General features: G+C 43.5%; 2 protein-coding genes and 1 non-coding gene across 9 annotated transcripts in view; 1 reads left to right on the top strand and 2 right to left on the bottom strand.

Moving 5' to 3' along the window:
- The window catches only part of STRIP2 (striatin interacting protein 2), a 46796-nt gene extending 39290 nt beyond the window's left edge, over window positions 1–7506 (bottom strand). For 3 of the 4 annotated variants that reach the window (XM_061165769.1, XM_061165770.1, XM_061165772.1), the window contains exons 1-2: window positions 7332–7506; window positions 2254–2323 (exon numbers count right to left, since the gene is read on the bottom strand). In XM_061165769.1, the coding sequence (XP_061021752.1) occupies window positions 2254–2323; window positions 7332–7460 (199 nt within the window). In that variant the 5' untranslated portion in view covers window positions 7461–7506. The remainder of the gene's footprint in view (window positions 1–2253; window positions 2324–7331) is intronic. The other variant, XM_061165771.1, reaches the window with a different exon arrangement.
- Window positions 7507–8694: 1188 nt separating this feature from the next.
- TRNAG-CCC (transfer RNA glycine (anticodon CCC)) lies at window positions 8695–8767 on the top strand. The gene has a single exon. It is a non-coding gene; the product is annotated as a tRNA-Gly (tRNA).
- A 3427-nt stretch (window positions 8768–12194) lies between these two features.
- The window catches only part of AHCYL2 (adenosylhomocysteinase like 2), a 180122-nt gene continuing 171686 nt past the window's right edge, over window positions 12195–20630 (bottom strand). For all 4 annotated transcript variants that reach the window (XM_061165765.1, XM_061165766.1, XM_061165767.1 and 1 more), the window contains exons 13-17: window positions 19432–19530; window positions 17398–17466; window positions 17199–17277; window positions 15644–15764; window positions 12195–15248 (exon numbers count right to left, since the gene is read on the bottom strand). In XM_061165765.1, coding sequence (XP_061021748.1) covers window positions 15242–15248; window positions 15644–15764; window positions 17199–17277; window positions 17398–17466; window positions 19432–19530 — 375 coding nt within the window. In that variant the 3' untranslated portion in view covers window positions 12195–15241. The remainder of the gene's footprint in view (window positions 15249–15643; window positions 15765–17198; window positions 17278–17397; window positions 17467–19431; window positions 19531–20630) is intronic.

Raw genomic sequence — 20630 nt, 5'->3', positions numbered from 1 at the left:
CTCTTAGGTACTGACCTTTGCTTTTGTCTTATTTTTAAATTTTAGATCATGAACTTTAATACACTACAGGTAAATATAGAATACATAAAAGACACTGTGTTTATCTTTACAGATTAAACAAGTGTTAAAACTTGTCATATCTGTTTCAGACATCTAAAGTCCCTTCTTCCTCCCTGGTCTTATTTCCCTCTCTAGAGATAACTGCTATGATGAAACTGGTGTGTATGCTTCACATGCCTATTTTTATACTTTTAGTATATGTGTACATGCCTGTCAACAACACATGACATTGTTCTGTTCTTAAAGCTTTTATCCAAGCAGGATCATATTGTATGAATTATTTTTACTTAGGAGTGTTTTTATTTTTCCTTAGGAGCATTTTTTGATAAGTTTTTCAATATTTTACATGAAAAGCAGTGTGATGAGCAGATCCATTCATTCAACTGACACGGTTCTCAATCAAGTGTGCAAGTAGACTTCTAGATACATATTAAGACTTGTGTGTTTAAGCAGTTTTCCCTCCCTTGTTTCTAGTTGTTTATTCTCATAACAATGCTTTTTTTTTAAAATTAGAGGATAATTACAATATTGTGATGGTTTTTGCCATATATCAACATGAATCAGCATTAGGTATTTAAGCAGTTTTTTGGATGCATGTATAAATTATTTTGTCACTGTTTCTTCTACCTCTCAACATATTTCTAATATTTATTGACACTGAAGCATACTAATACAGATCAATTATTTTAATGACTATACTGTAGCTAATATATTGATATACTACAGTTTATCCATTCCCTTAAGTTGTTTTCAATTGTTCCTAATGATGACAATAAACATCTTTCTAAGTGTTTTCTTGGGCCCAAGAGTTTCTTTAAAGTGTACCCGAGTTGTTGGGTCATATATGTGTGAATTCAACTTTGCTAGATATGACCAAAACTGCTTTCCAATTTTATACTCTGTTCCTGCATGCCAAACAATGTATCAAATGTATAAAAAGTACTCACTTTTCTGCACCCTCACCATCCCCAGACTTTAAAATTTTGCATCTGACGATTTTTTTTTGGCTGTGCCAAGTCTTAGTTGTGGCATGTGGGATCTAGTTCCCTGACCAGGGAGCAAACTTGGGTCCCCTGCATTGGGAACTCGGAGTCTTAGTCACTGGACCACCAGAGAAGTCCATGATGATTGTTGAATAATACCTCATCATTTTGCTTTTCCCTATTTCCTAACATAATTATATATCTTTTCATATATTTATTGACCATATGGTTTTCTATTCTGTGAATTCCTATTCATATTCTTTGACCATTTTTCTATTGTCTTTATTGGATTTCTCTCCCTCTCTGTGTATTCATATTCTGGATTCTAATCCCCTGTTGGTTATTAAATTTAGCTCTCTATTTCTGTCACTCATCACAAAATTTGTTCCCTTTTCTTATTCACGAGAACTTTTTGAAAGTGTCACTTTTCTCTGAAAAAGCATGTCTTAAAGTGTGATTTCCATGTGACAGAATATTTAACTTTTACACCATTTCTACCCAAAGCTTGTTTATTAATAACTGGCATTTATAGCACGTGTAACAATGGAGACCCTTAATGCAGGGAGATCACGTTTAGCTTAAGCTAAAAATCCAGGCAGAGAGAAGCAGCCCAGCATTGAAAGAACAATGTGATCACTTAACTCCAGCTCAGAAACATCGAAACAGAACTCCACTATGATGGATACAGGTGACATGTCCAGCCTTGCTCAGCTGGACAGTTGTCTATACAGATTTTCTTTAGACATTGCTGAGACTTTAGTAAGAGGCAGGTATTAGAGGAAGGGGGCGAGATGGAGGTAGAAAAGGACAGAGAGATGGAATGGGAAAGAAATGGAGAGGGTGGCAGAAAGAAGGGGGCACACAAAGATGGGGTGAACACAGGAAGACAAAGAAAGGAGAAATGTGGAGACAGTGGAGAGAAAACAGATTTGAAAGTGTACCAAAAGAAAATAGAGAAGGGTGAGCAGAAAAGAGTGATAGAATGAAGAATGGAGAATACCATACACAGCCAAAAAGCATTCACAGAAAGAAATGTGAAAGCAAACAAAGAGAGATTTACCACTGGAGGGTGGAGAGAAATGGGAATGTGGAGAACAGACTGTTCTACAGTCACTTGCTGAGAACAGACTAGCTGCCAGGGGACATCACAGGCATCTTTGCTCTCCTCCTGGCCATCCCTCCACTCTACAGATACCCATCTACCTCCTACCTGACAACTCTGCTGCGTGCCCATCTGCATCTCCATACTCAAATTCCAGGGTGGGGCAGTCCACAGAGCCCTGCAATGGAGAAATCTTTGTGGTAACTTGGGAAAAGGGTTGACCAAAAGGAGCTTATACCCTCATTTCATCTTCTTCCTCTCTTGGAGGCCAAGGTTAGATCAAGAAGACAACTAGAAGAGTCCCATCTGGGCCTTTCAGTCAGGAAATACTCCCCACCCCCACCCCAAGCCAAAGCTAGAAGCTCACTGCAGGGTTGGACTGAAGATTCCTATGTAGAATCAGAAACTCTGGGCAAAGGCCCATGATCATGAACATATATGAAAGCTACAATCTGTGCCCATATCTGATCTACATAAACACAGAACTGAAGAACATCTAGCTGATCTCTAGAAAGACAAGACAGATGAAAACCAAAGAGGTAAACTGGATTCTGACTTCAGCTCTCTGTCATTAACCCATTGTATGATTTTTAAATCATGCTATGGATCACAGTTCCTCATCTATAAAAAGAGGTCCTTCAGCTCCAATATTCTGCAATTTTAGGACTGTCAAATAAGGTAGCATTTCTACTTCAAACTGTATTAAAGGCTAGATTGCCTATGATGTTGTATGTATAAATCTATAATCCCATTTTATAAGTATTTTTAATATAATCCTCTCTCCTAATCTCTTTAAACATTTTGGGGTATTTCCTACCAATATATTAACAAACATGAATTTTTAAAATGTTGAATCTCACCTCTTGTCACATACTGTTATATATTATGTGATCTTCAACAAGTTACTTAAGCTCTTTGTGCCTCAGTGTGGTATAGAAGATATCCTTGATCCTTGCCCCCTCACCCCACTTCCTGGAACAGAGCTCCTAAAACCTTTGGAATTTTCTGAGTGATGGAAGTGTCTGTTATTCATCCCTGTCAACCATACTTGAGTTTATACTAACGAGGTAACTCACAGTGAGAGTTTCAAAAAAGGGGCTCCAAAGAGGGGAAAAGACTGGAGACTGAGTTTAATCAAGTGGCCAATGGTTTAACTAACCAGGCCTAGGTAACCAAACTCCATATAAAAACCCTGAAACAATGTGGTTTGGGCACACCAATGTGCTAGGAGGGTAATGCACCAGAGAGGGCATGGAAATTCCGTACCACTCCACCTCCACACCTTGTCCTACGCCTCTCTTCATTAGGTTGTTCCTGAGTTGTACCCTTTATAATAAAATTGTAGGCATAAACATAGCACTTTTCTGAGTTCTGTGAGTTGCTTTAGCAACCTGAGAGGGACAGTCATGGTGACCCCTGAATTTGTAGTTGGCCAAGCAGAAGTGCAAGTAGTTTGGGGATCCCACTGTGGCTAGCATCTGACCCTTAACTTGTGGGCTCTGTGCTAACTACAGTTACTGTCAGAACTGAATTGGTATCAGGCAATTGTTGGAAAATGACATTCAGTTTTATCATCTGTAAAACAAGGATAATTCATAGGGTCATTGTAAGAACTAAAATGAATTAATACAGGAAAAGCATTTAGCACACCAGCCAGCACCTGGTAGCACTATGTAGATGGTTGCTCTACTTAGAATTTTACTTATTCTGCTTACAATTTTAATATTATAAAGACATTTTTCTCATATTATTATAACTTTCCCTTTAAACAGCAAAGTGAGGAGTTCCCTGATAGCCTGGTGGTTAGGATTTAGCACTTTCATTGTCACCATCCAGGTTCAATTCCTGGTCAGGGAACTGAGATCCTGCAAGCCGCGTCGCATGGCCAAAAATCAAAAAGAATTAATTAAAAATACATAAATCAAGGAGGCCGGGGAGGGGGCGGAAAAAAAAAAAAAGAAAAAAAAAATACATAAATCAGCAGCTAAGTGGACAAATTTCTACTGGCTTACTTAATTCTCTATTGTTGAACTTTTGTTTTTATTTTTTCTTTACATGTGGCTGTAATACATGCATACATTTTTTCATATTTATGATCTTCTCTAAGGACAGATTCTTATAAAGGGAATTAATGTATCAAAACTTCTTAATATTTATATGGCTCTTTGTACATGTCAAGTTGTTTGCCAAAACCACTTTGTCAACTTACACTTCCAACAAGGCAATTTGGGTTTGAATCTGCTATAGCAAAGAGTTCCAAACTTCTGGATTACAGAGACCAATAAGAAAAAAAAATGGTGGACGGTGAGAAATGACATAAGATTTTTGATGTTTTATCTTGCTGAGCAGGAACTTTAAAAAATTTCTTAAAATACATATATGTATTTAAAAAAAAACAGTTTAATATCCCAAAAATGGAAAGGTCAAAATATCAGCACGAGTCATTAAAAGCAGTATTTTTGAAACTTTTTTGACTGTAAGTCAAAGCATAAGTAAACTTTACATCATATCCCAACACACACAAAACTGGAACAAAAGATTAACAAAATATTTACCACTACTATATGTGATACACTAGTATTTCCTATTTATCTATTTCTTTAAAAAAAAAATTGGTCTCAACTCACAGGTTACACCCTACAGTTTGAAAAAAAAAAACAGTTTTAAATTACATACATCCTTTAAATTTAATGTACTGAATTACATTTTATGGAAAACTTATTTCAGTGTCTCGAATATTCCTCATTTTGCTACAAACCAGTTAAACTTTGCCAAGGTCTTTGGGACCCAATTAAACCAAGGAATCTGGTTGTAAGAGGCCTGAGGGGAATCCTTTGGTTAGGTTAAGAATCTTTTTATGAAGCAATCAATCATTCTCTAGCTTCCTTTTAAGGTTAGGATATCTATACACTAAGCCACTGGGAAAGCGTAGGTCAACGGTGCCCCTATAAACACAGTGATGTATGAGGCTCTCTTGAGCCAACAGTAATTCTCTTCAGGTAATTCTTAAAGCTCCAAAGAGGAAAGAAAATCATCTCCCCCAGGACTGTCTTCCACAGGTATGCGAAAGGAGGGAAGGAAGGAGAAGCAGATGGTCATCTTTCTGAGAGTCAAGCAGAGTGTGGTACCCAGGTTTTGTGGTGACAGGGGATATACTGACAGGTAAACGCAGCTCTCCTGCTGCAGTGGGAGGTGAAGGAAAGCTCATATTTCTGGCCAGCCTCTGGGCAGGCAATGAGCTAGGATGGAGAGGATCACTGCAGTTGTTGACCACCACATGAAAAGTGCACCTGCAGACAATCAGGAGGCAAACGGCGGTGCAGGTGGAAAGCTGAGTCTCTGGAAATTAACACCCTGGCAAGAGTAAAGTACCATCAGAGCCTTTTCTGAAAGCAAGACTTGATAGGTAGGGAAGGGCCTCCTGGTTCAAGAGGAGTTTTAATTCACCATAGAACACATCATTCTGAAATTGTTTTACTCACTCCCACATTGTCTGTCTCCCTACTTCCACAAGAAATGTTAGCTCCACAGAGCAAAGACCTTGTCTTGGTTACTGCTGTACCCCTAGCACCTAAAACGGTGCCAGGCATATAGAGAGGGCTCAATAATTGCTGAATTAATAAAAGACTCCCCTCTCCTCCCCTCCCCTCCTAAAAAGCCATTTGAACAAGAACAAGGTCTCTGTAGGGGAAGGAGGCACAGGGTGCCCTAAAGACCAGATTCATACTGAGGCAGGGAGGGAGACAACATGATGCATAAAACCTTGATCTAGTATGGCAGGATGGCTGAGCTCTGCCTCTGAAAGGAGGTGTGACTTCGGGCCAGTCTTTCTACCAATTCCACTTCTCTCATCTAAAAAATGGATACTTGTCAGTATCAAAATAGAAAGCATTTGTGAAATCCTGTTGGAACTGAAATATAATTCAAATGGTAAACCATGGACTGGGATGCCTATGCCCTGGCTTCTAGTACCAGTTCTGTCCCTTGATGATGAAAACATAGTACTAAGGGCTACTATGTGCTAACCAACTACAAGCACTGTGCCTGCACTAAACATTTCACATCCATTTATCTCATTTTGACTTTATAACAACCTTCTGAGGTAGGTAGTATTAACCTCATTTTACAGACGAGGAAACTGGAGCTCAGGGGTTGGCAATTTGACAGAAGTCAAACAGAGTGTAGATGGCAGGGCTGGGATTCAAAACCTCAAAAACCTGGTCTGACTGACCCCAAACCTGGTACTCCTGGCCACTGTGCTGGATGTATGATCTTGGGCAAGCTACTACTGTCTCCCACTTCTGTAAAGGCCAGGGCTGAAACCAGGTGATCTCTACAGACCCTTTCACGTCTGACATCTTGTGGTCTGTTCTGATTCCCGGCTCAGATCCAGTTCTACTCTTGGCTACTTGATGGAAACTGGCTAGATGAAGGCGGTTGGAGAGGTGATGTTAATTCACTCCTTTCATCCTCCTAATTAGGATTTAATAACAGAGAACATTCACACTCCTATCTGTGGGTCTGTATCCTGGGGTCGATCCACCCACTCGCTCCGGAACTGGCCCGCCTGACTCCTGTCTCATTATAACCCTTACGAGGGAGGGGTCCTGATCCCATGCAAAACGCTCCCTCCAGGGCCAGCCAGCACACGGGGGTAACGGGAAGGGCCGAAGTCCCGCGGCTCCTCTGATCGACGCGGGGAGCCTCGGAGTGGGAGGGCGGCGGCTCCCCACGCCGGCCCCTCTTCGGGGCCGGGGGGCCTCTTCTGCGGCGGGGATCGGGCCTCCCACCCCTCAGGCCAGTCCCTTCACCACTCCGCGCCTGTTCCCTCCGCTGTAAGCCGGCCTGACGAATTCCCACTTCAGGGGGCTACAGCGATGAAGCGAGATAAATATCTGAAAGTATCTGGCACACTGGATATCACTCTCTATCTTCGCGCCCCCAAAGGGGAGGCTAGAGGGCCGGGAAGCCTCCGACCCGCAGCAGGAGACCGGCGGAGAGGGTGAGGGTCTGCAAAGCCCGGAGTTCAGGCTGCGGCTGGCCCCGCAGGTGCCCGCTTTGAGGGGCGGCTCAGGGCGCGCCGGGGGCTCCGGGCGGCGGAGGGGGACGCGGCCGAAGCACCTCAGCCGCCGCTTCCCGCCCCGGGTGTCTCCCGGCCCCAACTGAAAGCCCTCCGGGCTCCTCACCTCCGACTCCCGCCGTTGGCTTCTGAATGCTTCCCGGCCCTTAGGCGCCGCCGGCTTCCCTTTCCCGCTGCCGTTGCCGTTGCCATTGGTTGGCGGGCTCCCAGCCCCGGGCGCCGCGGGATCCTCCATGCCGCTCCAGTCAGCAGCTCCCCTTTGCCTCTCTGCGTTCTCTGCCCCGGGCGACCCCGCCGCCGCCGCCGCGCGCTGGGAGCCCGGCCCCGCCCCCTCCACAACGATTGGCTGCGACCGTCATCCGCAGCCCCGCCCCACAGCGCGATTGGCTGTTACACCTCGCCAAGCGGGACTTGGAGGGGGTGGGGGGGCTCATTCAAGGGATTTTTCTCCCGCTCACCTTTTTTCCTCAGTCCTGCGGCGTTATTGGTAAGCCTGACACTCCTGGGTCTGTTCCCAGCTCCACCTCCCAAATCCTGGACCTTGAGCTTTAGCAGGTTAGCTCGACTTCTTACTCGGTGTCCCTCAGGCCCCACCCCCTCCCAAATAGAGACCTTTTCGGGGAGCTCTAGTCTCCGCCTCCTGCTCCACTGCAGTGTCAGTTTCCCCAGTATCACAGACCTCTGCCCCCCAAATCCTGGTTCCTGAATACGTCCCAAATCCCGCTTCAGTCTAAGGTGAGGAATGGCACCAATAGTTGGTCAAGGATACTGCAGGAAACCAGGGACTCTCTCTCAGGCGAACTCATTCCACTTGGAGTGAGGGCTTGACTGGGAGACTGGGGGTTGAGGGATGGGGTGGGGCGTTTTCACTTTACTTAAATTTCTGGTGCCTTACCGAGTTGTTCCTGGCCATCTGCCTTTCTCAGCTGAAAGGGAATATCTTTCTCCTGGTGTGAGCTAGGGAGTAAATGTTGATTGGAGAGCAAGCCCCTACCCCAACCTGTTCCCCAGTCCTTTCCTTCATTCTAGGATCCTTCCTAAGGGCTGTTACCTGGGGCAGATGAGGCTGTGTGGTTTGCCCACTCTAGAATTTACCTAAAAAGCATCTTATTGTAAATATGTATGCAACCTGGGATGGTGATAGAAGCCCCAAATGAGCAGCCAGAGGGGAATGGGTGGAATTGGGGGAGGGAGGTTGTTGAACTGCCGCTATGTTCCAGACATCGCACTTGACTCTTCCCAGATTTATCATCTCTCTCTGACAGGTTGTTTTCATTAATCCAATACTACTGATAAAGAAATAAGGACTCTCAGAGACTGATTACTTCTTGCTTGCAGCTCGCAATGCAGGAGACCCTGGTTCGATCCCTGGGTCAGGAAGATCCCGTGGAGAAGGGATAGGCTACCCACTCCAGTATTCTTGGGCTTCCCTGGTGGCTCAGATGGTAAAGAATCCACCTGCAGGGACTTCCCTGGTGGTCCAGTGGCTAAGACTCTGTGCTCCCAATGCAGGGGGCCCAGGTTCGATACCTGGTCAGGGAACTAGATCCCACGTGCTGCAACTAAGGCCTGGCACAGTCAAATAAATAAGTAAAAATATTATTTTTTTAAAAAAAGAATCCACCTGCAATGCAGGAGACCTGGGTTTGATCCTTGGGTTGGGAAGATGCCCTGGAGGAGGGCATGGCAACCCACACCAGTATTCTTGCCTGGAGAATCCTCATGGACACAGGAGCCTGGTGGGCTACAGTCCATGGGGTCACAAAGAGTTGGACACGACTGAGAGACAAAGCACAATGCAGTTCCCAAGGTATCATATTCTATCTTGTTTCAGTGTCTCTCACTGGAGGAAACTGCTCTTCTCTTGGCTAACTTCTTCCTTAAAAATTCTATTTAGTCATCACCTCCTCTTCCAGAGAATCTATCTTTTGACCCTCCTCAACCCACTCAGGCTGTGCTAGTGTCAGTCAAGTCTGGCTGGGTCCACAATCCTCATATTTTCTACTATATCCCCAAAGTAAGGGGCCGAAAGGAATTATCGCCCTTGTTGCATCATTTCTCTCCCTCACACTTTCTTCTGCTAATTAGTAAGTGACAGATCCAGGCAGAGTTGAGTGAGAGCACTCCTTGGAGCTTTCTGGGTTCCTTTCTCTCCCTGGTCTCCAGTACCTCCTTACTCTTCCCACTCATAATTTTCCTTTCCTCTCCCCACCTTCCACCCACCTCAACCTGGATATGAGCTCTTTGAGAGTAGCTTTTGTTCATCTGTGTTTGCTCATTTCTGTGTTTAACACAGGCTTTCCTCTGTACTATCGACTGAACAATGTCTTGTTGTGGGGGGCTGCCCTGTGCATTGTAGAATGCTTAGCACAATCCCTGGCCTCTCTTCACAAGATGCCAGCAGGACCCTCCCCCTACTTGTGACAACCAGAAATGTCTCCAGATACTGCAAGATGTCCCCTGAGGGGCAAAATCTGTGGTTGAGACCCACTGGTTTTAACAGAATTGAATTGATACAAATTTCCAAGAAAGTCTCTGGCTCAAGGCCTAAATTACTTGATTTTGGAAATTTTTTTTTTTTCAGGGTAAAATTTTGTTAAGCTCTTAAGATTCATACTCTGCTTTGAAATTCACAACCCACGCCTAGTTCATCACTGCTTCAGTGTGGTAGGCCTGCCACAGCACAACCCATTGAGGCTTCTTAATAAAAGAGTTAATTTTTCTACTTTCCCTTTCCTTGTACCTCTCCTCCTAAGCAGTCAGAGCTCTAGGATTGACAAGCTCAGAACTTCATACTCTTCTGAGTCTAGTCAATCAACAGGATCCCCAATAGTGATGGCAGAAGGAGTGGCTCTTTGGAGTTTTCATTCCTTTTCTGACCTATCTTGAGGGCGAAGGGAGCAGTCATCTTCAACTGGGAGTAGAATTGAGGACAGTGGTCAGGCCCCCTCTGGCATCTCTGTAAAGCCATTTGCTGAGCCTAGAGCTCCATCTGGCTTCACTTTGGGAGACGGGGTTTTAAAAAGTGGTGCTATGGAGATTACAAAGAATCAACATGGGGAGAGACCTCACTCCAGTATCTTTTCTACACTGCACTCGAATGGGAGACAGTGAAGATCAGACATCTATCTGATCATTAGAGGCCCAGACTTTTAGAGCTTATCGTAAGGAGGAAGATATCTGGAAACAACTACTGGAAGAAGTAACAAGGAACCACAGATTAACTTAAAATTGAAACTGTAGGCCACGGAATTGGCACACACACAGTTTCTTTTAGCTTATTTGTCAACAAAGGAGTGGTAGCCATCAACATCATTGATCACAGAGGTGCCCATAAATATACCTTGGAGCTAATTAGGGGCTGGTGTACATCTTGCAGAGATGGCTCCTGTGCTGAGTTATTTTTAAAACTACATTACCCCTTTCCTGTCCCAAAACTTAGGTATTGTGAGGCTGCTGGCAGAGGGCTAGAGAGAGGTATAAATAGGTATAGTTACAAGGACCAAACATGTCCATTTCCCCCATAAGCACTCCACTTTAATCCAGAGGTCAGATTTGTGATTAAATAGATAACACCCAGCACTGAAAAAGCTTAAAAATAACATTGCAGGAAGTCTTAAAATACCTAGCTTTGAGGGTATCGGGCAGCCAGGATAAAATAGTAGGAAAAGGATAGAATACCCTCTTCGCTCCACCAAGAACACATGTGGCTGTAATAAGGCAACTGAGGCTGTAGAGCCCTAGACCGAGACAAGGAATTGGCCTTTATACCAATTAGGTGTCTGAGTGTCTGCTGGGTCTTTAAGCAGTATTTTAAAACTGAAATCAGGTCATTAAATCTTTAGGAGATAAACATTATCCATTTGACAGGCAAGAAAACTGAGGCTCTGAGTGGTCACATAATTTGGCTAAGTCACACAACTTGTAAATGGTAGAGCTGGTCAAGTCAGCCTGACCCCAAGCTCTTTCCACAATACTACAAGATAGAGAAACTGCACTGCAGTGGGTAGCCTGGAAGGACCCTGTGAACCTGAAACTAAGACCGAGGCACTCAAGTTTCCATCTTCCACAAGAGTCAAACTTGCTGCAGCAGAGCAAACCCTATAGCTGGCTCACAGGCTCCACTGCTAGCTGCTGCATCTGCTTTGAGAAAGGGCCAGCTTTGAGCCATTACCAATACCTTACTACTACATCTAGCCAAGGAGAAGAAAGGAATATGGCAGAGAATTGTCTTTAAGGCAGGTCTCACCTGACTATATCATAACCAGGGGATGAATCCAACTGCTTGTTCTTTCTCAACTCCCAGTAGAGTAGCAAGATAGTTTATCCAGCCCCATGGCCCTTAGTTTAGATACAGAGGTCACAGAGGTGTGAGATTCTGATAGGGAAGAAACCATCTTGCATACAGGATGTAGAACTAGTTTAGGTTGTCAAATAAAGTGGCTATCTTTAGTGGCTATTTCTCAAAATGAGAAAGAACAAGTAGCTGGTCTGATCCTCTGGTTATGATTTAGTCAGGCAAAACCTGACTTAGAGGCAATTTTCTGCTAGATTCCTTTCTTCTCTTTGGTTAGAGGTAGCAGTCATCCTCAAGTCAGGGGCGTTTGGTCCCAAACCATAGGATGCTCTCCAGCTAAGGGCAGCACAGGGAGGGCTTGGGCAGCACAAGAACCAGGCTTTATTTAGTTTCTCTGCCTTAAGCCTGTATGTCTCAACTCCCCAAAGGGGTGGCTCCAAGAAAACAGGTTCTTTATACACATAACAGGGTGGGCAGTGGGGGGAGGGTGACATTTATGACTGGAGGGATCCACCATGGGATAAGGGACTCAAGGCTAAGGCTGCCTATTGGTAAATGCTTCAGCTTTTCATATCCTTGCGCTACAGTGGGCTCTTTAGCCCATTGCCCAGAAACATCTCTCATCTCTGAATTCCTAGTTTACTGAAGCAAGGAATACTATCAGCACCAGAATCCATTTTAAGAATATTTTATTTATCTTTTGAGATTACATATTCATTATTGCTGATCTAATACAATCACTTAGACATAAAGATTTCCAAGAGCCTCTCAGAAATGGCAATCATTAGAGGTTTTATTTCCTTTCAGTAAGATGACAATGAGAACTAGATGATTATTTATATATATATGTATGTATATATAGTTTAGAATTGTCCACATATAATTTGCTGGTGTTGCCTATTTTTTTCTGTAATTTTCCTTTATTAAAAAAGCATAATGCAACAATGCATCTTGATTTTTTTTTTAAAACCATGACAAAGTTAATTTGGAGAAAACCACAGGAGCAGCAATTTCAGATCTGTTCAGAGAAAAGCCAGGCAGCAGAAAAGCTTCATAGGAGCATGTGGCCATGGGGAGCCGTGCTCATATAGGAGGGGAGGATTAGGAGCCAGGAGGGCAGAGGGAAGGTAGACCAGATACCTTTTTTTTTTTTTTTTTTGAATGAGAAAAAGAAAATATTTCTATTAAGAAAGCAAAAAAAAAAAATCATTGAAAATTAGCACAATTCATTGCAGAGAAAATGGTAAGACCTCACAGGCCAGGGCCACATATAAAGAGATCATTGGTCTTCTTTCCCAGGCTTCCAGATACCTAGAAATGCATTTAAGGTGAGAGCTTAAGATGCATCCAGATACCTAGGATGCATCTAAGTGAGGGAAGAAGACACTTTTGTTCTGATTACCTGGGCAGAAAGAATAATGACTGAATTCCAACACCAAAGTAGAACCCAAATACTCAGGAGGCCTGGACCTCCTTCTCATTAATGATTATGACACAGAGTCCCCAGAAAGAAAGGATGGTGATCACCTGAAACTCAGAGGCAAACACCTCACCATGGGCAGCAACATGGGCAACCTAATCTAGAAGCCCAATGTGGCTCCTTTTTCATGTGGAATGGTCTCTTCACCATGGCAAGGTGGAGTATGCGCTGACAGGATCAGCACATGCTTGTGGGTTCCACAGGCAGCTGCCAGGCTTTGCTGAGAAACAACAGGTTATGACTTTTGGCTTAGGAACATAATAGGCTAGGGTCTGGATATCTGCCTAATGGAATCATCTCTGGATATAAGATGAGAAGAAAAATCTCATCTTTTGAATCTTCTGCAATTAATCCAGTTAATTAATACAAAAGCCAGAACTGGGTAGGCAAAAGGAAGAACTGAATGGCCTAGTGGAATTTTCAACATTTATGATCTTCTCCATGAAAAAATATAGCCACGTATGTGGCATTTTTCCAGTACTTGCTAAGATATATGGCCTCTGAGGAACCAGATTCTATGGGTTGAGACTGTACTATTTAACGAGGCAAACAGCCATTTACCTAAGGTCCACCTTCCTACCTTCAAAAGGAAGGTCATTTCCAGACTAGCTCTGTGGCTATATGTGAAGACCAGGAGAAGGTAGAGAAGGTAGAAATTGGAGGGCAGAATTAGGTTGGGAAGGTTATGGTGATCCTGGGTGGTCTGTTGTTTCCTTGAGTCACCCTAGTCTTGAGACTTTGAGCCAGACCAGGACAAGGGAAAAAACAGAAAAACAAAGAAAACTGAGAGTGTTAAACAGGGTTGGCAGAGGGGAAAAGGACTGATTTCATTCCAGATACCTAGGGCCACTCCAGACTTTACCTCTTGGAACCAATCTGGTCTCAATGGAAGCTTTCAGACTAACAGGTCAGTCTCCAAAAGGAATTCAGCTCTTAGGTGGGACACAACACTTCAGATTGCTCATATTACATTTTTTTGTAATTTCGGAGTTTACTTAAGAAACTACCTCCAAAACACAGAATCCCAAGATAGAAAAGGGCAGAACATAAAGCAATATCCCAGCAGAAAAGAAAGACCACAGACCAAATTGCAGAGATATTAGATCTCAGTTTCATCAATGGCAATGGCCAAAGGAATGAATATTTGATGAGGTTCAAATTAGTCAACTGAACTGTGATCACATGGATTCAGTTTACAGTGTCTTCCCTGGATAGCTTAGCCAGTTAAGCTTCAAAGCCCTTCCCAGGAGACAAATATATTCTGCTTCTTTAGGGTGCTGAGCTGTGGGCTGCATTTCTGTAGCCCTACTCCCCTGGGTCCCTTGGAAAGCAAGCCACTTCCTGCTCAGCTTTAGGAGGAGTTTTAGGCAATCGAAGGAAGTTTCGGGAAGCAGTGTTTCACAACAAGCCTCCTTTTTTTCTGAGATAGTGCCAATCTGGAGGGGGCCTCCTGGGAAACTATCCAGTTAAATGACAAGGAAGTAAAATTATGGGCCCCAGTGGGGCTGGCCCTCACTTCCTGAGCAGAGGCTAGGTGGGTTAGAAAGATGGCAAAACAAATGTCTGACAAACATCAGAGCTGCTGAGGAAATAGTAGAGGCACACTCCTCTTGGAACCGGAAAGTGTTAAAATGGACATAAATATTCAAGGGGAAGAAAAGGAGTCCTGGGTACGGAAGGAGACTCCCAGGAAGCACAGGCACAGCTGAGATCTCGGTGCAGTTTGCCAAAGACACAACACTCCTTCCTTCCCAGCCATTTTATAAAGAAGGCAGTGATAGAGAGGGTCAAGGCTGGGAACCCAGGCCGTGTTAACTCAATGGCTTCCTAAAGGCCTCACCTGGGGAAGGGCCAAAGCTGAGAAAGGCAGCTGCTAAAAATTTATTCCAGAAAACCCCAGAAAACAAGGAGTCTGGAATCCACAGACGAACTCCTGAGCCTGGACTAGAGAACGATGACCAGTGCTGAGGATTCTGAGTCAGTGGGGAATGATGCAAAAGATGCACCGGGAACCCCATTTCCTTCCTTCCTCAGCCTGTCCCCTGCGGCTCTCACAGCCCTTGGGACAGCAACCACACTCTGGGCCGAGGAGACAGGCACAGGATTCTAGATTTTAATAAATAAATAACCTAACATAGAGGGTGAGCACGGCGGGCAGCTTATTGGAGAAGCAGTTTGCTGGGTTCTTTCCAGTATATGAGTTCTATTCCTTAAAACTTCCGGCTTGAGTTACAGGAACTTAATACCTACAGGGAAAAAGAAAGATGAGACTGATGTTATCAGCTTGTGGCGATGCTGGGACATGAAGAGACTGCCTGAAGGTATAACGAGGAGGCAGGCACTTTTCTGGCGTGTGTGGTGAGGGTAGATAAATGCAGTGCTTTTTCACATCAATGAAAAAGGCCACTTTTTCTCTAGACAGGGGTAAACATCATATCAAGAAGATGAAATGACAAATCAAGAAAGGGAACATTATTTCATGTTTGGACATGGCCTCAAAGAATCCTTTGGGGGCGGCAGTGGGGAGAGTGGGTTTATTTTTCTGAGTTCATGGAAACATGGTGATGGATGCCAAGACCAATTCCAGTGCAGGAAGCTCATGACTACCCAGGCTTCCCCATTTCTAGGGAGTTCAAGGTACCTGTAGTAATTGGGCTTGAAGGGCCCATTTTTGTTGAGCCCCAGATACTTGGCCTGTTCATCTGTCAGCTCAGTCAGGTGGGCATCAAAGGTGGGCAGGTGTAGGCTGGCCACATACTCATCTGAAACAGATCACACAAGACCTGGCATAAGCATTCATGCCTCTTGTCTGGCTGTTCTCTCCAGCCTTAAAAAGAGAAAAGTGTCAGTCGCTCAGTCATATCTGGCTCTTTGCAACCCCATGGACTGCAGCCCGTCAGGCCCCTCTGTCCAGGGGATTCTCCAGGCAAGAACACTGGAGTGGATTGTCATTCCCTTCTCCAGGAGATCTTCCCAACCCAGGGATCAAATTTGGGCCTCCTGCATTGCAGGCAGGTTCTTTACCATCTGAGCCAGCGAATGTCCCAAGACATCTTCGAATTCTTAGAGCTCAACTTTTGCTCACTGGACCCCAATTCTAAGGAATGGTTGCTTGAGCTTAAGCCCAGTGCTTTTCAAAGGCATAACATTTCTTCCTTACAAGGTATTTCAGCCTGGAACCTTTCCTTCTCCACAGAAAAGTGAGAGAGAAATGAAAGCAGCAAATCAGCCTGAGAATGCGAAAGAAAGGATGGGAGAGTTGAGGAACTAAAAAACAGGAAGCTCTGACGTTAGTTCTGCCCTAAACTTTATACTCTGGGTCACTCAGGAAAACTGACACCTGTGGAGCTCTGAAAAGAGTGACTGAGAAGGATCCTACACTATTGGCTTTGCTTTCAGTCCCCCTTGTTCTTAGGGGTTTCTATTTATATTCTCTTACCTAAATACATATTACTTTTTCAGAATTTTGTGTCACTTCCTATGTATTGGTTTGGTCTTCCTAACTTCATTAAACATTCAGTTATGGACTATTAGACTTTTTTATATTCATCCAAAGTGTCTATTATAGGGAGAATATATCAACTGCTCAGTTACCGTGCATCTAATGCTGAAGCAAAACAAAACCAGAAGCTGATTTACTCCCCCGATCTTTGGTTTGGGAGTTTATAAACATACTCTATCAGTTCAGGCGCTTGAGGCAGTATTCTTTAAAAATTGAAGGCAGTTTAATGCTTCTCTTATATGAAACAGCCACATAATTAAACTCTTAACAGAAGCTGTCCAGAGTCTTTCCTTTGGCCTGAAATAACAGGGTCAGAGTTAGGAGGTGGGAGTAGAAAAGTTTGGTAGGGGCTATTCAGCAGCCTAGAACTGGAGTAAGTCAGATGTCACAAGATTTTCCTCTCTCGGGGGGAAGATTTTTTTTTCCTTTGAGATTCGTTTCTTGTATAATAGACACTTTGGGAAAGTCCTGAAAATTCAGACAGGTAAACTAAATCACAGCAAAATGTCCTGACTTCATCAGGGCAACCTATTTGGAAAATGTGATAAATCAACTGGGGATGGAGTTTAGCTCCTACTTTACAAGATGAAAATATTCTTTTTTTATTCCTAAGAAATATAATATCCCCCAACCTCACTTAGTCTCTGACTCTGAGCTACTTGGTAAGGAAGAGGATAAAAAAGCTCATGCTTACCCATTTTCTTGGGCAACAGGTAGACATCTTGCTTATAGCGACCCTCAGGAGCATTGTAGAGCTCTATCAGGGCTAGAGCCTAGAAAAGCAGAGATGGATGCTGACAGGCCACTCACAGCAACCTACCCTGTATCAAGTGAAACCCTCATAGGCTAGGGCCCCTCTCCAGCCCACTGCTTCCCCACTCTGGAGGCCTTACCTGAGTTGTAGCAGTGATTGAGAGCACAAATGTAGGCACTGTGGAGCAGCTTAGGTTCAGCAGACGGCCCTAGAGTGCAAGGGTTAACACACATAGAGGTTGGTTAGATGGAGTCTCTGACTAGGCGCAATGTGTGAAGAACATGACTGCCATTTTCCAAACACTTCTCAACTAAAATGCTGGACAAAAAGCATTTCAATCAGTGGAAATTAACTGATTGACCTTTGAGTGAAATGTTAAAAAGTTCCGGAAAATCTGATGAAGGTAACAAGATAAAAGATCTCTACGTTTATGTAAAAAGGAATAGAAAAAAAAAATAGAGGTGGTCACTTGACACAGGCTTATGCCATGGAAGGGTATATTTCTCTTGAATTTTTACTTTCTATTACAGAATGTCTTCCTTCTGGGGCATTGCTATTCCTTTGAAAAAATGTCCTAAACAATGGTCTGGTCAAATTCAAGGGCAATCTCTCCAGGTTGTGATGAGATATTTTTTGCTTTAGGAAGCTGCGATAGTTTCTGTGCTTCTTCTTCAGCCTGGTTCTCCTGAATTCAAGGGCAGTCATGTATTTCCAGTGGGTGATTCAGAGAGTTAGAAGGACTAGAACCTTACCCCAATGCCATCCTTTACTACTTTATTTCCTAGGAAGCTTAACCATAGTTTTTTGCTCAACCATAGTAGCCAAAAACAACTGTGGTGCTAGCTTTTGTCACCAAAATTACTAGACGGAACCTCTCAGGGCAACTAGAAATAAGTCACCAGACAGTGGGCTGACTTTAAAGCAGTCAGTGAATATTTAACAATGCTCATCCTCTCCCTGTACATCCTCTTGTACATACTTTATAGATGCCCTAAAGTATTTGAGGTGAGAAAAGGTGAAGAGAATAGGCAGAATACTCAAAAATTTAAAGGTCCATAGGTGAATACAGCATATATTTTACATTTTTATATTGTTTCTTTAATTAAGAAATAAGACTGAAGATCAAAACTAAGGAAAGTATTAGTATTCTCCTTGTAACCTTGGTATCTTTCCCTGAAGAAGAGAAAAGTGTCAAGGCAAAAACAGGGGGCACTGTTACAGCTGTCAAAAATCTAGGATAGGGAAGAGAAACTGTCAAGAAAGGAAACATGGCCAAACACTGACATAAAAGTCTAAGTGGAATGAAAAGGCAGGACTTCCCTGGTGGCCCAACGGTTAAGACTACACTTCCAACGCAAGGGTTGCAGGTTTGATCCCTGATTGGGGAATTAAGATCCCACATGCCATGAGGTGTGGCCAGAAAAAAAAATAGAATCGAAGTCAAGAGGAAGGCTGAACTAGAAGTCATGAAAGTGAAAGTCACTCAGTCATGTCCAACTCTTTGCGACTCCATGGACTATATAGTCCATGGAATTCTCCAGACCAGAATACTGGAGTGGGTAGCCTTTCCCTTCTCCAAGGGATCTTCCCAACCCAGGGATCAAATTCAGGTATTCTGCATTGTGGGCGGATTCTTTACCAGCTGAGCCACCAGGGAAACCCAGAAGAAGTCACAGGGAACGATCAATCACACAACCAGTACATAACTGGCTGGCTCAACTTAGGGGAATGGACACTCAGAAACAAGGGATCTATTAGCAAAGACATGACCTTCCCTGAGTTTGCCTAAGACTGTCTTAGTTACAGTCAGGAATATCTACTTTGTGCCTACTGATTAAACCATCCCACAAATGACATTATCTCCTTGTAAGCATCACTCAAAGTGTCAATGGTTCTACCCGTTAATTCCTTCTACAGTAATGTCATTGTCTGACTCAACCTGTAGAGTGACATGGAGAGACAGCATAATTTGTGAAAAGTGGGGAACCAAAATAGTTTTCTTAATTGCTGAATGAAAAGACCTTTCACAATTAGATATAAAATCCATTTGGTAAAGTAGTTAAGCCTCTTCTTAAGAGGAGCTGAAAGTGTGAGAGAATGTGAGGGGGAGGAGACCTGGGTACTGCAGTTTCTCCTGCCAGGGGTGAATCTCTCCACCAGCCACAGATCTTACCTCTGCCAACAATACTATCCTCTTGCCGTCAGGCCATATTACATGGTCAACTTGGGATCTCACTCGCTCCCACGTCAGTTCTGGTGTCCGCAGACTCGCCTGGAACACATACAGCAAGCACATCATTAGCTGTGCTATGTCCCACTTTTTGGATGGAAAGATATTGAAGGGAGTCATTTCAAATAGCAAGTTGAAAGAAGCAACCAATATGCCAGATGGAGAATACCTGTCCTGGGTTGTTTAGGACTGTTCCATTTCAGGGGACTTAATCTTAGGCCCAGCCAAGGGAGGGATCACTCAGGATGTCATTCCACAACATATACTGTGCACCAACTCTCTACTAAGCACAGTAAAAGGTGCTATGGGAAATACAAAAGAAACCAAAGACATGGTTTCTGCCTTCAACAAGCTTGTGCTTTGGTTTGGGACACAAAACATTTGTGAGGGGATAAAAGCCTTTAATACTTATGAAGCAGCATGCAAACAGTGCAAATTAATACAGTGCAAACTGAACACGTAAGTGCTGAAGAGACACAGGAAAAGGAGGGTCAGAGCTGAGTGAGATTAGTTAGAGAAGGCTGAATGCCCTACACAGAGCATGCGGGGGCCCAGGGTTCTGCCCTCATGTTCCAATGTCCCAGGTTCCACCTTCTCAATGAGGGTGGTTCACCCTAAGGTTACAGAAGCTTTGTGACCTAGGTGCAAATGTGAGGTAGCCTTTAGAGCAATGCTTCATGGTAGAATAAAGCTCCCAATGGCTCACCCTCCTTCCATTTCTGTATAGTGTATATTCCGAGGACAAGAGAAGAAATGTTAAGTTTATTAATGGCAGCAATCAAGTAACAGTCATAGGGTTTAGACTTAAGACCACAACTTCCTTCTTCCAAGAGGCAATGCCTAAAATAGAAAGTCTGTACTCTTAAGACTACCCACTGGCTCAAGTGGTAACACTGAGAAATTCTGCCAAATAGTAGTTTTCAGACAAATAAAGAGAAACACTTTAGTTATACAACATTCATTTACTAGAATGTATATATATTCTAGGCATTTTAGCAAAGAACACTATTATAGATAAGACTGTGGACTCCCCTACTGGAGCTGTTTATTGACAGAGACTGTATCTTTTCTTTACTAATCTAGTGGGAAAGAAAGACATATAATTATAATTATATTCAGTATATTTAGGACTTTTTTAATGG

The sequence above is a fragment of the Dama dama genome, chromosome 18 (assembly GCF_033118175.1).
Source record: "Dama dama isolate Ldn47 chromosome 18, ASM3311817v1, whole genome shotgun sequence".
Classification (NCBI taxonomy): domain Eukaryota; kingdom Metazoa; phylum Chordata; class Mammalia; order Artiodactyla; family Cervidae; genus Dama; species Dama dama.
This window is presented reverse-complemented; position numbering and strand designations above follow the sequence as displayed.